The sequence below is a fragment of the Acanthochromis polyacanthus genome, chromosome 11 (assembly GCF_021347895.1).
Source record: "Acanthochromis polyacanthus isolate Apoly-LR-REF ecotype Palm Island chromosome 11, KAUST_Apoly_ChrSc, whole genome shotgun sequence".
Taxonomy (NCBI): Eukaryota; Metazoa; Chordata; class Actinopteri; family Pomacentridae; genus Acanthochromis; species Acanthochromis polyacanthus.
Genome location: NC_067123.1, coordinates 20,715,410 through 20,733,926, shown reverse-complemented (window position 1 = coordinate 20,733,926; position 18,517 = coordinate 20,715,410). Strand labels below are relative to the sequence as shown.

At 39.4% G+C, this 18,517-nt stretch overlaps 1 protein-coding gene across 2 annotated transcripts in view; it reads left to right on the top strand.

Moving 5' to 3' along the window:
• The window catches only part of trappc9 (trafficking protein particle complex subunit 9), a 285,840-nt gene that overhangs the window by 71,961 nt on the left and 195,362 nt on the right, over positions 1 to 18,517 (top strand). For both annotated transcript variants that reach the window (XM_022194077.2, XM_022194076.2), the window contains one exon: positions 14,240 to 14,392. In XM_022194077.2, coding sequence (XP_022049769.2) covers positions 14,240 to 14,392 — 153 coding nt within the window. The remainder of the gene's footprint in view (positions 1 to 14,239; positions 14,393 to 18,517) is intronic.

Below are 18,517 nucleotides of genomic sequence, written 5' to 3'. Positions count from 1 at the left end.
AGACAGACAGACGCCGATCGTCACATGACTCTGGCGACACTCCGCCTCCTTGGCAGAGTTATTGAAGAATACTGAGTCAGACCAATGTATTGTAAAGTATTGCAAGCAGGTGGAGCCTCTTCGTGTTTAATGAGACTGAAGACTACACTTTGTTTTTAATCCTGTACTGAACTGAGGAGGTGATCACTTGAACTCAGACTGTATGTAAAGATATACTGTTTATAGAGTTATCTTTATGTGGTTAAAGAGGACATGAAGGTAGTTGGTGTGAGAGAAGAGGATGCAGAAGACAGGGTTAGATGGAGGCAATTAATTCGCTGTGGTGACCCCTGAAGGGAAAAGCTGAAAGGAAAAGAAGAAGAAGAGTTATCTTTATATACAGTCTATGCTTGAACTACAGCTAGTTCTGCATTGACAAACAGAGAGCATCGTGGGAGTTTAGCTAGCAATAGCCCACAATGACACAGACTTCTGTGGTGGTTAATGGATTCCAGTCAGAGCTAATTTATTCAAGATGAGTCAGAAGGTCACAACAGTTAAGTGCCTAATGTTACCAAGCTGTTTCTGATGCAAAAGTCCCATGTATGTGGCTAGAAATAGCTTTTAGTGTATTGACTTATGTTCACTAAATTTAATTTGTCTCCAGTTAATAAGTTATTGATGATGTTGCCAATCATAAGTTAAGAAAACAGTTTTGAACCCTTCACCCCCCAAAAGTGTATCTGTGGTAAAGTCCTGTATATACTGTATGATTATTATTTAGACTGTTTACAAAGTGTTTTTGTTGGTTGGTGCAGATGGAGTGGCATCTTTGACTTTCACATTCTTCATTTATCCTATACTGATGTCAAAAATGATCCAACCAGTAACTTTGTTGGTTTCAAAAAATCTAGAAATGCTCATTTCTGTTTCTTAATTTATAAGTCATGTTGCATACATGTAGCTTTTTCTCATGCCATTTTCAAATACTCTGCGTGGCTCATTGTGATTTGAGACTATTGGAATCATTTTGATGACATACAGTAGCTTGTCTGCTACATAAGTTTTTTCTTCTCTATGTACTATAACCCGATAGTCTTTCATCAAGATATTCATATCATCATATATATTTACTGTCCACTATTTAATGTAGTATGGCACCAGATCTCTTTTTGTTTATGCTTACCACCGTGACACCGAGCAAGCTGCTACACACTGTCTTTAAAATAAAACTAAATTTGCGATAGTTGTTATAGCGTATTCTATGTGTAAATTATTAGCTGTATTGAAAAGCACTTCTTTGTGCACTGCAGCTGTACTGCAGCATGTGCTATTCTGTTTCTGTTGGGCACAGGTTTGCTGTGTTTTAGGTGTTTTTTATTTTGACTAACAACATCTTGATTTGTCCCACTGTTACTTGTTGAAGTCTTTTTATTATTATTATTTTTTAAAGCTTTCAATTGTCAGAAAGTGACATTTCAGCCCAGATATTACCTCAGAGGAAGAACAGCCTGGTGGACTGCAGGACACAACCCGACCTGCTAATTGCATTGCAGTGCAATTGATCATCCAGATTTTTCCCTTGTAGCTTCAGCTTTTTTTGTTGCTGTAACTTCTGAAACCATTGTGCTTTCAGGTAAAGTGCTTTAAATAGAACCAGTACTTGAAGAAATTACCATATGTTAATGAATATGTATTTTTAATCTGGTGGATCTAATTTTTACTGCTGTCTAACCACCTCATTCTGTTAATGATGAGAAATCATCCACTTGAAATTCTAATATTTAAAGGTGGTTACTAGATGAATGGGCTAAATTTAGACAGCCAGGCCACAGTTAAGTCCAATTATCCATCTTACTTTTATTTTTTGTGCCACATCAAGATACTATAAGAGCTGCCAGAATATTTATTTAAGCTTTCCAGCTTCACTGCCACCTTAACCTTTTAAAGCATGATTTAAGCTGAGGCCACTTGAGAAGTCTGAGAAGATTGGGTATTTTTAAAAATGGGTTTAAGTATTGCTAAACAGTTGCTGCGCTTGTCAGGGAGGAGTTGGTACATCCATCAAACAGCATCAGAAATGGACTTGTCAAATACATCATGTCATAGGGATTGCATGTGCAGCTCAGCGATATGTTGAAATTTTCCAACTGGCCACTGGCAGTCCAAAAGCAGTGATTGTGATACATTAGCGGAGGTGTCCGGCAATATCGAAAATGAGTTTGATGTCATCATATCCGTGTTGCTGCAGCCTGCTACAATATCATCACTGATTGCCATGTATTGGTTTTCTATTTTGTTACAGTTTGAAATGGATAAAATCAGATTTTATTGTGGTGCTTCGCCCTGCTCTCTCTCTCTCTCTCATCTCACAAACACATTGACAACAGACTCATTTTTGAACAGCCTCTCCTCTCCATGCACATTTTGTATGAAATCATGAGCAGGAGGAAGTGTTTTCCCACCTATCAGAATAAATCCAGAGTTCATGAATGGTTAGTATTAACTCTGATGAATTATTATTAAATTATTTGTTTTTAACACGGTGAGGTCAATCTCAGACCCAAGTCTTTGATTAAATTATTTTAAGCATATAAGGTGTTGTATTACCTTTCCAGATCAGTGGCGGGGAGACATCTGGTTTGATGATGTGTTTACTTTATCATGGTTTGTACCTGCTAACTCAAATTCACTTTGTGGACCACCTCCTTAATGATAAGGAGAGACAGAGAGACACAGTTTTAACATTGCTTGAACCAGACTTTTCTATTTGGGGGCAGTAAAAATGGTACGTAACATATGAACAACTGTTGTGCTGAAATTTGAACTTTTCTACACACTTTTTGACTGATGTCAGTAACTTATCCACCTCCGATGACATGCGCTTCACAGTGGCTGCTAACTTGCTTCTCTCATACAAGCAGCTCCAACTGTCAGCTTTTATTTACCAAGTTGAATTCTCCAAAAGGCAGGCTTTGAAATTAGCAAAGTAGAATGACACAAATTACAACCCCCCCCCCCAAAAAAAAACAATAAAGCAACAATCAGTCACAAACAACAACTATACATGCCCAATCTCGCAGCACAAGTAACGTGCTAAATACTGTATTTCTGAAACTTCTGCATCACTGCAGGGATGATGCGTTTTATGTGAAGCTGACACTGGACAGTCATCACGTCTCTTCTTTCTACTGAATTTCCCTTCGGGGATGAGAAAAGTAATTCTATTCTAAAAGCCAGAGGCTGAGATATTTGCTCTATAAATGCCTCTATTTCCATTGTCCCTAATGGTCTTTGTTTGTGGGCTTTCCATTACATTTTCCATTCCTTCAGCTTTAACTGTTGCTCTTTTAAACACATAATCTCATTGCATGCCCTTCTCCTTTGGCGTTATACTTTAATGGTAAACTGAATCATCAACTGTTTATCTTGATGTGCATAACTCTTTGTTCCAAAAATTTGGTTAGTTGTCCTTCCAAATGTAGTGCGTTTGGATGGAAGCCTGACTAAATTTGTCAAGCTGTGAATGCTAGTGGTCTTCATGGGTCCACTCGTTTCTGAAAAAGGAAGACTCTGGCTAGACTGGGTTCCAAGTCTTGTCAATATGGTCTCTTTTTACATCTATTAGTGTGTCCTGTGTACTTTATTATGTGAGTGGTTCAGAGCAGACACACCTATATATAGATTGTCAGTGTGGTTGCAGTAGGCAGGTGCTGGCCATTGGAACAGTTTATGGTAGTCAGTGGAGCAATGAATGTAGCAGTAAATGTTCAGTTAAGTTTGTCGATAAATAAATGCTGGCAATCTTTAAGACCTGAGCCAAGTTGCTGCGTTTTGCTTGCCAAATGCTGAGTAAAGTGAAGGGGTTGCCCTCCAACTTGGCAACAACTTTAGTCCTGGAGCAGAAAACAATGCCCCCCCCTATTATCCCAAACCATTGTCTGGAAGCTGAAGCAGGAGCGATGGCATGTCAAACACTGTGTACACAGTCATTACACAGATTGTGTTCTTCAGGATTTATGTTACTGTTGAACAAATACAGTGCTTGTCATTGATCCAAAATGTTGCTAAACTTCAAGCCTGAATGTTTGACAAAGGGGAAGTGAACAAGTGTGCACACTTACTAAGCAGATATTAGTGTACAGAAGTAATAGTCAACTTAAACTTGGATGAATTTTTTTTTCCCCCCACACCTGTTTATTCTCAATTTTTCAGAGCATGCGTAGCAAGCACCTTAAAAAAATTGCAGACAAGTACAGCCACCTTTCTTTTCATTGACTTCATGAGTCTTCCATCAGCGTAGTGCTCCACTTCATCTGTTCAACTTTTGATGAAAACGCAACCACAACCTCTTAAGTGCTATTCCAAGAGGTGTATCGTCTTCTGTGACTGTAAATCTCATACTCCAGAGAGGCTCACAATCTTCCGATTGGATTGAAGTCAAATGAGAAGAGTGGAAATTATTTGATCATGTTTTAGGTTTTTGTTGGTGAGCTAAGCTGTGAAATACATGGATACATGCGGTGAAGCTCAATCTGCTACAAGATCATTGCCTTCTTGTATGCTGCAGACTTCTTCCTGCACCACTGCTTGAAGAAAGTATCTTCCAGGAACTGGCTCTTGGTCTGGACAGTGATTTTTCAACCCACATTCAACCCAAAAAGTTCCATCTTGCTCATTCGCAATAATTGCAGCCAATAGCAGTAACCTTCCTTCACCTTGCTAGCACCTCACTTGAAGTGGTTCCCTCTGTCCATTAGTGCGCCAGCCATGTGTCCTATCAAGAGTCCCATTTCATCTGTCCACTACCCTTAGGAAATCTGCCTTCAGGTAATTCTTGGTCCAGTCTTGATACTTTAACTTGTGAATTTTTTTCAGTGATGATCATGTTTCAACCATGCAAACTATGCATCCAAGCACTTGACACACAGTACTTCTGGGCACTTTTGGTAGATTACAGTATTGGGATATGCTGGCACTGGAGGATAATGATGTTCTGGCAGCTTGACATGTCATTCTTCTCAAGTCTTGTACAATTAATGCGTACATTTTGTTTTTTTGTAGCCCTGTTGATTATTCACAACAAAACACAGGTTTTCTAGGAGTCATACCTCAGTAGCTTTTTAATTATTCCAAGAGAATTGCATCTGTTTGAAAAGCATTTTTCATTACACTTTTTAATTTTCAATGTCGGTTAAATCTACATATTGGCCCATTTTAGCTGAAGTAATAAAGCTACCTAATAATTAAGCACCCCGTAATAAAAAACATTAATCACTTTATGCCACATCTTCCCCATTACACCAGTACGCATCAGCTGAAAATGATTAAATCCAGAAAGCATTCAAGTTTATAAGGTTTGGAGTCTGAAAATGAGCATAGCAATAATAATAATTGTGCACATAATGTACCAATCACAGAAGAACAAATTGTAAGAAAATAATTATCTGTTCTTCAAAACATGCTCTTAAATGATAATTACTTCTGTGACTTTGGGTTGAAGACACTGAACATACTACAGTGGGACTTTTAATTATTCATTTTTAAATAAATTATTTTTCAAATAAGTTTCTGTGCCTTTATCCGCTTGTAGTACTGACTGTTGTAAGACTAATGTAGCTCTTTTTGGCTATAGTTGCCTATTAATTTATCGCTGGAACAATGCTGCAGTGGATGTAGGGGTTATTCCTGTATATAAAAAAATAGACATAAGGATGTTAATGTCACCCACTGGTTTGTGGACTATGGTTTTGTTTATTGAGGTAACAAATCAAGGGAGAAGTAGTATAATTTCAGGCATGTTATTTGGTCGCGGAGCCGCGAAAATTCGCGCATCGAGGTATCAATTTTGAGACCCAACGTGAATCGCCTAAATTCGATGAGAAAAAAAATATAGGGTGTAAGGGGTATAGGGTTGGATCGCACGTAGTTGTCAACAGTGCGCTGGCAAAAGCACGAGTTGGAAACAACGATTGGAGAGCATTATCGAAAGTTAGATGTAGCTGGGAAAGCGAGGTGCATGGTGTGCGACGATGAGACAAAATACAGCGACAGAGGATGCCAAGCGCTGATAGACCACATGGAAACGAAAAATCATGCCCGGAAATTGTACGAAAAGCGCTCTAACCACGAAATGCCCAGCAGTTTTTTCACCCGGCAGAGGGAAGAGACGCGACAACAGGACCAAACATACGGGATCAGTAGTGTGTACTTGCAACCATAGACATAATAAAGAGTAGACGCCGCTCGGGCTGCTGCGCAGCGAGAAATACGGCCACCCTCTTGGTCCGGTCACCCGCTCCACTCAGCGCTGTTTGACAGCGCATTTAATCCATCTTAACTCTGAATATTAAACTGATTTTCACGTGTTTTTATTTTTATTTTTTGCTGCAAATGTCATACATGTAGCTATGATACAGGACAAATGGTTCGGCGTATTTTAATATTCATAGTGGGATTAACAGTAATAGAATATTCTGATATTAAGCTCGACTGTAGACAGGTATTTTGCAAACACTGTAAACTTAGCTTGGGTTGACTGGATTTTAAATAGTCATATTAGATTTTCTGTTTGGGTCAGGTTCTGTGGTCCTCTTTGTGTCCCGTCTCTCTTTTCTAAGAATTAGTTCATGCATGCTAGTTTTGGTTCAGTGGTTTATTGGTCTGTTTTAGTTTGTGTCCATCATTTTCACTCTTTGAAGACTTCTATTGCACACTTGTGTTTATTTTTTTGTTATCAAATGTCAATTACTGTGAAGCTGTGCATATAATACTGGTATCTGCTTCTCACTCTTCAGTGGAAAAAAACAGCAAGAACGCACCTCACTTTAACCAAATTCATTGAGATTCTACAATGATGCCACCCAGAACAGCTGTCACTACGTGCAAAAATTAATCATGGTTGATGCTTTTTATGATGGCGTTATTATTAATTCAATACACGTACCTGTGAACCATCATCGTGATTTCTCACTCACAGAATCTTTGAATGCCACTCAATCATTTAAAGCCCTCATTTGAAAGCAGTGCGTCACAGTCTGAAATATTTTTCACTATAGTTTTTTCAAGCAAACATCCAAAAAAGACACTTGTACAACCGTTTTGTATTCAGATTTTCACTTTGAGTCCAGAAAAATCCAGAGTAGGATTATTTAAAAAAGACAATATCTGTCTAGAGCTAAATCCGCCTGCCATGGTCAGTCAGAGCTAAATGCAAAAAGGCATAGTTCAAACAGAACAAGCGGATAAAACATCTCATTCCACTGAAGAGAGAAAAAGACGTCAGCAGATGGAAATATCAAAACTGTTTTTATCAGTGATAAGGAGGCTATAACCTTCCTGTGATTTTTCATGCATAAATCTAAGTAATGTATAATTTACTTGGAACCCTTGTACATGTTGCATTTTTCATAGTTTTTCCCCTGAAGATTGTTTCCTCACAATATTATACATACTTTTGGCACCTCAGTCATGAATACAGTTAAGACCAAAATTAGCTCTGAATATGACATAGGCAAGTGACAAAATGCTGGTATATTGTGTTAGAAATGGATAGCAAGATCATATATTCTTCTGCTTATCTGGGGTCAGGTCATAATGTCAGCCGTCTAAGCAGGTCAGTCCAGACAACCTTTTCCCTAGCCACACTATCCAGTTCCTCCTGGGGAATCTGGAGGAGTTCTCATGCCAGATGAAGTATATAATTTCTGGGTCTACTCTGGGGTCTTCTGCCAGTTGGACGTGCCTGGAATATCCCCAAAAGGAAGGTGTCCAGAAGGCATCCTAATCAGATCCTTGAACCACCTCAGCAGGCTCCTTTTAATGCGAAGAAGCAGCAACACAACTCCTAACCAGATGTCCAAGCTCCTAATCCTATCTCACAATATGGAAAAAAGGGCATTTTGGGCACATTCTATGGTCTCATTCTTTCAGTCATTACAGATAAATCTTAGGATACATATTTCTTTTTTTTTTAATTTATATTTTTACTTTTTTGCTTTAAATGCCATGTCCAAAATGATTGATAGCTTGTCTCTGTAATCAGTGGCCAAGCCCTTTTTTGCCACAATATCAAACAGTTCTTTTAATTGCTAACAGTATTTGTGCGTGTCTTGATTGAGATTTGCAGGTGTTTTTTCTGCTGACTGCCTCTTCTTAATGTCATCCTCTTATCTTATGATGCTGTTTACTTTGACAAATGTGGCTGGCATCTTAGCTAAACAACTCCTCTAAAGCATTACATCCTCTCCACTATGGTTGACTGTGGAGCTGGTGTTGTTTGGGGTTAAATCTGCTCACTTTTTTTGCCAAGCAAAAGCCACGTCACTGTTCTCAAACAGCCCCATTTTCCTCTCAGCCAACCACAGAATTTATGACCAGAACCTCCTTCTTGGTTGGTGTCCATGGAGACCAGTCTTGTTTAGTGCCTGTTGGAGTGTCTGAGATGTTAGTGGCTAAATTGCTCAGACTTATCCAGATAGCCTCAGTGTTGCTGCTTGGATTCATCTTGGTTTTTCATACTCCCATTCTTCTGAGTGCAGTGGTCACTTTCCCGACTATGATCTTTGAGATTTTCCACCAGTGTGGAACTCCTTGTACTTTGTGATGATGCTTTATACTTTGGCCAGTTTGTAGCCTTTTCCTGTCTTGTTTGCAGCCACTTTCTCCGTGACGTACAGAATGTCAAGCTCACCTAACCCTAACTTTTTGGTTTCGTCTATAACCTTCTATTAACTTGGCACTGTCTGGACAACTAAAGCATCAGCTATTATCTATTGTAATGTATTTGAATGCTCCAGAATGTGGCAGAAAATCCGAAGACCATTTGGAGCGCAATAGAAGCTGCATTTCTCAAAACTGTTTGGGATCTGGCATCTTTCATGAAGATATGCATGTACGTCGCCTACATTATGACCACTGACAAGTGCGGTGAATAACACAGATCATCTTGTTATAATGCAATGTTCTGGTGGGAAACCTTGAGTCCTGACATTCATGTGGATGTTTGACGTGTATCACTCACCTAAACATTGCTGGTCAAGCAACACCCTAACCCCTTGAGTATCAACAGCAGGCCTTGATGCCACCCTCAGCAGGACAATGCACCCCGAAACTCCGCAAAAACTGCTCCGGAGTGGCCCAGGAAACATGACAGAGCTAAGGTGTTCATCCGGGTTCCACAGTCTGCAGATCTTGTTGAGCATCTGTGATATGTACCAGGAGAAGCCTGATCTAGGTAGATCCCACCCTGCAACCCAGGGGATCCACAGAATTCACTGACACCATCCCAGTGCCACAGGACATCTCTAGAGGCATCTCTATCACAGCATCTTACTGTCCACAATCAGTTGCTAATGTCATTTCCATCCAGAAGTATACTATAATCAAATAAAATTCCCTTTGAATCAAAATATGCCATATGTATGACTAAGTATAGGCTTATCTGTGTACTGTGCATTATGATTCTATGCTTTGCCTGCATGTCTGATCACAGAGCAGGGCTTTGATACAGGACTAACAGAGACAACGTGCAGCAGTGTCACAGTGTAGCACCATGGTGACAGGACTTTCCTTCCCTGGTCATCATATTACTTGTTCCCACCTGTCGCTGCCTCCTTAGTCATAACCTAGTAGTGGCTTTCGACAGCTCACAGTTGAGAGCCTCTCTGAAGCCCATTGCACACTCTGTGGAAGCTCAATGAATAAAAGATGAGACGAGTCACAATAGGAAGACATCTGTGGCAAAACAAACAAAACATTACTCCTTCTACCACAGCGTAGATGCAGCCATCTTGGAATATGAGACAGGATTTCCATTTCTCAAATAAATATTCATTTGTACTTCATAGATAACAAAAACAGGCTCTTAATACAGTCATCTGTTGTGTTTGATTTAAATAAAAGTAAGCATAAAGTGAGCTGCCGTTGAATAGGATAAAATAAGCTGCCGTCAGACGTTTTGTTCATCACTGCCACTTTATTGCACTCTATGGATATAACCATCAGCTCAGTTCAATTGTCCTCGAAAATACTTTCACGCACAGTCATACCAAATGTCTCCTACGGACAAAACACCTTCCTCTGCACATCCCGTATAAAAAGGAAAATAGGGGATTAATGTTGCTTCAGTGATTTTGTTACTGCAAGCAGAGCTGGCTGTCAGCTTTTTATTGGACTACATCTGAATCTTTACGACCGTCTGTTGGAATACCAGGGCTGAGTGATGTGGAATGAGACATTTGTGTTTTTCTGTGTTTGTCAGGAATCCCTCATCCTGTTTCTGTAGCACGCTATCGTTTTCATACTTGAGCATCTTTTGTAACCGTTTTGGGCCTTATCCACACTGATATGGATATTTACACCACTGTTCAAAAGTTCGGGGTCACCCAGGCAACTTCATGTTTTTCAAGAAAACTCACACTTTTATTCATGTGCTAAGATAATTGCATAATGATTTTATGATTATCAATTAGCCTTTCAACACCATTAGCTAACACAATGTAGCATTAGAACACAGGAGTGATGGTTGCTGGAAATGTTCCTCTGTACCCCTATGGAGATATTCCATTAAACATCAGCTGTTTCCAGCTAGAATAGTCATTTACCACATTGATAAGGTCTGGACTGTATTTCTGATTAATTTAATGTTATCTTCATTGAAAAAAACTTGCTTTTCTTTCCAAAATCAGACACTCCAAATGTTCAAACGGTAATTTATGTAGACTGATATTTTCGCGGTTTGTTCAAAACAAATTCTGTCCACATGACTTGTTTTACAAATGGTATAAAAACAATTGCAAAGGCTCTGATAGTCATGCTGACGGCAGTTTCACCAACAATACAGTAAATACGAATGAAGAACATTTAGTCATTTTCTTTTTTTTGTGGACTTTAACCTTCTAAGCTCCAAGAAGTTTGTTTTTTTTTTCGCTCTTGCCACATTTTTCTCAGTGTGGGCTCCGTTTTCTCTGCAGTATAAAGTTCTGTGCCTCTATGGAAACAATGCAACTATGGTTACAAAGAAAGGACCCAAAAGTCTGTCAGTTATTAAGAAAAAGGGGAATGTGTTAGTTGAATTTCTTTCATTATTACCTTTTCTTTTTCTAAAACAAAGATACAAAAAACAACATATAATCCACATGTTCAACATTTTCCTCAGTGTACCAGTACTAGAAAAAGCTTTATACACTAAATATATTTTACTGTTTATGTTTTTGAAAAGCTCTATGAACTGAGTCTTTTCTTTCTAGTCTGCACATCCACTCTAGAAAGATAATTCACCATGCTGAATGTATCTTTCAACAACTTGCTGCTCTGTATTCAGTTTTTCAATCATGCAGAATTTATTTTAACACTGCTTTATTTTCCTCTCAATCTCTCTACTTTATTTCTACCACAGCCTGTAGATCCCTTGAAAATTCACAGGATTTTTGGCTTTGAGCGAGTCAATTAGTTTCTCAGTTGTCAAAGAGTTTAAGATATTCAGTTTTTCTTTTTTTTTTTTTAACATAGTCTGGTGTAAACTATTTATATTTGAAATGCTACATGTAGAAATTATGTTTTTGAATGGTCACAATTTTAAGCTTAGATCTGGATGTGGATCAGATGACAAACAGAAAAATGTTTGTTTTGCAAAATATCTGTGTTATGTGGACCTTATGTATGTCTTACAGAATGCTTTCCTTGTGTCTCACTAATATGCTAATAGTTCTATTTATTGATGATTGAATTTTTCCAATATAGTTTAGTATGCAAACTTGTGTAAGTCATCGCCTTTAATCTCGTTTGAACTGCTGCATATGTATTGATACATATAGAAATTTTGTGATATATGACAACTCCTGTCATAATAACTCAGCATGTTTCTGTTTTAAACTAACTTCAACCAGATTGTGTGAGATGTTTCTAATGGCAGTTTATTCAAATTTCGTGTGGGTTTAAACAGCAGCGTATTCCTCAGTGACTTTTGGATTCCCTGCCTCCTTAATCTTGCACCACCAGCGGGTCAAAATTACGATCAAATTCACATATGCACTGAGAGATCTTGATGTTCTCCCGATGGAATGGCACACGATTCATATTTCCCTCAGGATACATTGTAATGACTTCAGTGATCATTTTTTCATTTAGTGGCATCATCAGATAAACATTTTCATTTGTTCTTTACTTGGGCTTATTACAAAATACCTGCACTACTAATTGGTAGCACACAAACTAAGATTCTGAACGTGGAAAAGAGTACACAAAATATACCCCGACCGTAGCATTGGCAATGTAAGGATTTTAGCGTTCTGCTTTTCAGCATTTAGCTTATATTACCAAGCTGCTTGCATAGCTATAGTCTTCCTTCCCAACACTGTGGCGTGAAATAAATCTGAATCAGACATATTTAAAGCAACTCTTTCAATGACTGAGGTTGTAGATCTGAAATAATCAGCGTCATTGTAATACAGCTCAAAACCTGTGCACGTGTAAAGCAGCGTGCAGTGTGACAATGCAAGCTCAACTTTACCACACGGCCACAAGTGGTCAACACTTGCTCACTCAAAAAATTCACTTTTGAGACTTTGGAGTCAGGATAGTGGCTGATAACGCCACTCCTTTGATTAGTCGCTTTAAGCACCCGCAGTCTGTAGCTTGTCTCTGAATATCTGACAGTGGCAGAAGAGATCAGATCCACAAGTATTAGCATCAAAATGTAGGCTGCTTAACTGAAGCTAGCAACGGCAAATGTCCCCATTATGCAAAACGGTCCATTTCAAGGTACTTTATTTTGTATTACTTGATTAGAATAATCGATGGACTAATGCGTTTGGCAGCTGGTAAAGGTGAAACTAACTTTTCCATTTATTGCCTGTAAGTTCGTAAATTTCTGCCCACATTTGAATCAGTCAGTTTTCATCTTATTTCAACACTAAAGCGTCACTGCAGGACTTTCCAACAATAATAGGCCACATCATAATTTACTTGCTGACTTGCTGGGAATGTATTTTTCCATGACTGTCACTGTGAATGCAATTCTGGTTCCACAGCTACAGGACCTCACTGGTTCTGATTTGTGTCTGTTGCAGACCTGAAAGCTCTGCTGCAAAGGGAGTAAGAAAAGATATGCAATCATAGCCAAAAAAAAGACAGTACAGACAGTGTTTGAAATAGAGGTAGTCTCATATCTGCTCTGAAATAGCGCCTGAAATGATCCTCATATTGTATTTTCAAGAATAGCAGTGTCTCGGGATAATACTTAAAATAAGGCGTGAAAGATTTCTCGAAAGTCACCGTGGCTGCCATTTCTTGTGACTCATAATTAAGTAATGTGATGAGCCACAATCCTGACTGCCTACCTGTCGAATTACAAGGCCTGATGTCGCATATTCCAGTGAATGACTTGTCATTTTTTTCATCCCAAGCCCAATTTCTTTAAAGCCATTTCCCCTACGCCTCAGTCTCTGTTCCCTCTCTCTTTTTTCTCTTTTAATTCACTGCAAGGAGCTCCGAGTTTATGAATATTTAAAGTGGAACGTTATTCACAAAATCTTTATTTAATGCTGCCTGCATTCACATCCTCTTAGAGGATTTTACAGGCTTTGCTTATGAATCAAGAAGGGATGTGTAAACTGTTGTTCTTTCAGCGGGGCTTGCATCTGCTTGCTGTCACTGCGATCCCGCAAAGCAGGAGTGGCTCACCTGCACAGACAGAGCACATGCTTTATTCAGGTGGTGTATCATTCATTTGGCGCTTCTGGCTGAAGTAGATGCAGCTGAGTCATTCGTCTCAGGCAAAAAAGAAGGTTGGAGGCATACATTAGAGCATCAGCTCCAGTGACGGGCACCCAGGGCCTCGTCAGTAGGAGACCAATCAGCAGCTTTGTTTCCCTTAAAAGCACATTGCAAAAGAAACATCATAGTAACACTGGTATCCTTTGTGTTGTGCAACCTGCAGCACGTACAATCAGATGCCCCTCTTCCTTTCTGCCCCGTCTCCTTTTGTAGAAACAACACGAGACAATAAGCACCCACTGAAAGCGAAGTTTTCTGCCGAGTGCTTACGTGTGCAAGCAGCCTTTGGGTGGCTGCAAACACAGCAATGCCATTTTGTTTTCTTTGACCAAAAATGCTTGCATACAAACACAGTGAAATTGCTCATTTGGAAAATGTTGCTGTCTTTTATCCCACTCTTCCTTGTTTTTTTTTTTTTTTTTCTATTTTGGTTTATAATTTAAATATGTATTATTCTCTTGTGTGTGTGTGTGTGTGCGTGCAGAGAAAGTGTTTGGGGAATTTCTGAGCTGGGAGCTGGAGGACGCTTTGTCACATCTGCCTCTAAAGCCTGGCCAGGCTGTGACACTGACTGTCAGCATCAAAGTCAAGCTGGACTTCTCTGGTCAGGAAAACCTGCTGCAGGACCTCAATGATGGTGAGTGTGCACAGAAAGTTAACATTTTAACCCAAGTGAAAACCCAGTGACTTTACCATCTGTCAATGTACACTCACTGTGGAATATATTAGAATGTCCCTCTGGATAAATCCCATATACTACTGCAGTTCCTTGCCTGTCTGCCTTCAGCATGCTACGTCTGTATGTGTAAGGTGATAGTTTACACATGCTGTATCATTATTCATTTGGAAAATTCCCACTTTATGCAGTCATAATTGCTAGTAAAACTGCAAATGAGAACATCAACACATCCCATAAATGTTAGATAAATAGAGGTAAGCACTAAGGGTAAAAGAGAGTGTAACTTTACGAAAATCTCAATGATTATTTCTGCGCACACAGATCTTATGTTTCACAAATAGGCATGTCCCTGTTTGGATATCCAAACTGATATGGATCTGACACAGTAAAATAACACATGTAGCTTCTTAATTGGACATTTTAATAGTGAAGGGCCTGGATACAAATATGAATTTTATAAGCTGAAATTATTGCTGTTATGTTAATGGATGTTTACCTTGAAAAATGAGACTTAATTTTGGCCTGTCGTCGATGTCACAGCTGATGTTTGTAAAAGGGTGAAAGCAGCAATCAGCACTGGCTAAAAAGTATTGCACAGCATTTATTTTGCCAGGGAATCTCTCAGAACTCTGTCACGAGGCAGCACTGCAGTAGTTTTTCTTTTTGACATTCTAATTTTCACTTGAATGTGTAAATGAATTATTGGTTTGTAGTTAAGAAAAGCTTCACTGCAGCATTAGCAAGCTGAGACGGTCAAAGTAGTGTAGTACCGTTTGTTGATCTGCCAACTGTTTTGTTGGTCAGTGAATTTATCTAAATGAATTATTTTACTCCAAAACAGCAGAATTACCATTTTTCTCATTTATTTTATTTTGACAAACTGACTTCGTAGAATACATCACAGTCCATCCAAGTTTTTTTTTTTTTAAGCCCTTGAGCAAAATTAAAAGTTTGTGCTGTATATTAAAGTGGAAACAGTGGGTATTTTACAAGCACAGAGCAGGTAAGGCAACTCTTTTTCTTTTTCTTTTTAATTGTCTGACTTTGCTAGTAGCTTTGAATTTTTGAACAGTGGGATTCACGGCATAGCCATCATCTCTGTGTGGTGAGTTTGTCAGATGAGATTACAAGATCAGTGTTTTAGTGGTGCAGAGCAGCACCTTAAAGGTGATTGGTTAACTGTGCTTCAGTCACTATTTCATGCTCGATTTACTGTCTGACTACAGAAACAGAAAACTGTGTAAATGAGAAAAACTTAATTGGAAAATCATCCTTCCATCCATTATCTATACACTACTTCATCCTCATTATGGTTGCAGGGCTGGAGTCTATCCCAGCTGACTTAGGGTGAAAGCAGGGACACCCTGGACAGGTCACCAGTTTGTCGACATATAGAGACAAACAATCACATTCACACCAACAGACAATTAAAAGTTACAAATTATTCTCAGCATTTTTTTGAACTGTGGGAGGAAGCTGGAGAACCCTGAGAAAACCCACACATGAACAGAAAGACCATGCAAACTCCATGCAGAAAGATCCCAGGAAGGCTGGGACGTGAACTGGGGGGCGGCGGCGGGGTGCGTGCGGTGGCGGCGGAGATGGCCCGAATATTCGGATCCGTTCGTGTGGTCTCCCGGGTCCACATTTTGCCCTCGTTTAGTCTTTAGTTAAACTGAAGAATTCCCAAACACCGCTCTTCAGCATCTTGTCTTGTGTTTATGCAACGAAGTGAAGCCTGACTTCAGAGTTGGCAACCACCTGGCCATTCGGGTGGTGTTTACAAACACGAATGGAGGAGCCGAAGTGAGCCGAAGAACACGGCGGAATGAGCCGAAATGGGCCGAAGGCGAAGGGAAGAGAAATGCTCCGAATATTTTCGTCTGGGGGGAGGAAGGGGTGATCACATCAACATATGTGTATATGTTATAGACATATGTGTATATGTTTATGTGATCACAGGACGAGATGAGGCGATGTGGGCAGAAGGCGGATGGAAGACAGTAACGCTGGATATTCTTTCCACCCGGTGACGTCCAACGACGGCGGCCGGGGGGGGGGATCGGATACCAAATTAATATCCGGATAGTGCCGTAGCGAACGAATATTCGGATATTCGAGATATGCGGGTCCAGCCCTAGAAATCAGCTGAATTAAAATCTAGTATATCTGGGCACAGAGAGCAGGAGAGAATCAAACTAATGTTAAGTGTCCCCTGTTAGTTTTCTCTTCCTGTGTTTGTGTGTTGTGATGTGCTACTGTGATCTGCTAAAAGTTCTCATACTTTCCCCATACTGTCAAAGCCTTTTATACTAAACCAGGTTGAATTCTGCTGCCACCGGCATTTTGATAATGCAACGCTGACTTCAGCTCATGAACGACTGCAGCCAAAAACAATTAATGTCATGTTGCTGCAATTATGTTGCAATATAGAAGAAAAAGATTTGTTCTAATGAAAGAATTGGTGAATGCATTTTCAGCGTCAGTGTCGCTGAATATGCAGACTTACCATGGCAGGCGGATTAAATTCATTTTTTATGAGCCAATACTGATCTGTCAAAAATATGATTTAGATGTCTCAGGTTGCCCATGTTTACTTATTTATACAGTACCATTCAAAAGTTTGAAGTCAACCAGGCAACTTCATGTTATCCATGAAAACTCAGACTTTTATTCATGTGCTAACATAACTGCACAAAGGTTTTCTAATCATCAATTAGCCTTTCAACACCATTAGCTAACACAATGTAGCATTAGAACACAGGAGTGATGGTTGCTGGAAATGTTCCTCTGTACCCCTATGGAGATATTCCATGAAAAATCAGTCCTTTCCAGCTAGAATAGTCATTTACTGCATTAACAATGTCTAGACTGTATTTCTGATTCATTCAATGTTATCTTCATTAGCAAAAATTGCTTCTCTTTCAAAAATCTAAATCAAGGTTTCTGTAGCAATATTACAAATTTCTTGCTTGAACCATGCATTTGTCTTCCTTATTGAGATCTTTTTCCTTTGTCTTTTATTAGTCCAAATCACTGGATGTGGATTGCGTTTTACATAGCTTTCTACTACCAGCGTTTCAGTTTTTAAATTCCCTTCACTATGGGGAACAACAGCTACCTCCGTGCAGCAACCACTCCACTGAAGATTTCATGTTCTGCAGAGGATTTGGATTGTGAAGTAAGGCGGCCCTGCAACTTTGTTCTGTGAATTGTCAATTTTTAATCACAGCGCTCGTCTCACTACGTACAAATGTTTCGCCAAAACATTACTATTTCAAGTGAACACCATCGCGAACAAACAAATCATGACATTTTTTCCCTACAGCAGATTTCAGTGAGACGGTGTGCTGTGTGAGACTAGTTTTTTCATGGAATAATGCTTCAATAGTTGACAGAACAATAGGTGTCACTTTTAAACTAATGTTTGAAGTGATTTTTCAAATGGCAGAAAAAAATCATTTGCTGGTTTGACCTCATCCAATGAAGGCGCTTCCACCTTTTCTATTGATTGCACTGTGGAGAATTGTGATTGACATTTTTTTATTGCTTCCTAACATATTGCAGACCAAAACATCAATGAGCTGATAAAAATAATTGCGTAAAATAATTGTGAGTCACAGCTCTGTGGTGGATTATAGTCGAATCACAGATCCTCTTAACTACCCAGGTGAAGCTATGCACATGTTGGTTGCAGAAAATGGGTTCTGCTGTACTCTTGTTCCAGGGATTCTGTCTGCCTTATTTAATATTCAGCAGTAATAGGAGAGAGGTCTCAAGGTCTGTACACCTCCATTTCTCTCCCAGCTTCTGCACTTCAACTGCCGGATTTCCTCTCTTCTAATTCTTATTCCTGGTTTTAAAAAAATAGTCTGACCTTCTCCCCTACGTCGCAACTCATTCATTGTGTTCCTTCGCCAGTCTCTCTCATAGTTCATGCTCAGCCTCCTTTCTTTCCTGTCTCGCTTCCGACCGCTCTGCCTCCTCCTTCAGACTGTTGAACCTCTTCACTACAGACTATGGTCTGATAAATATTAATGAGCGATCAATATGGACCTGCTCCTGCACCACTGAGATGTGACT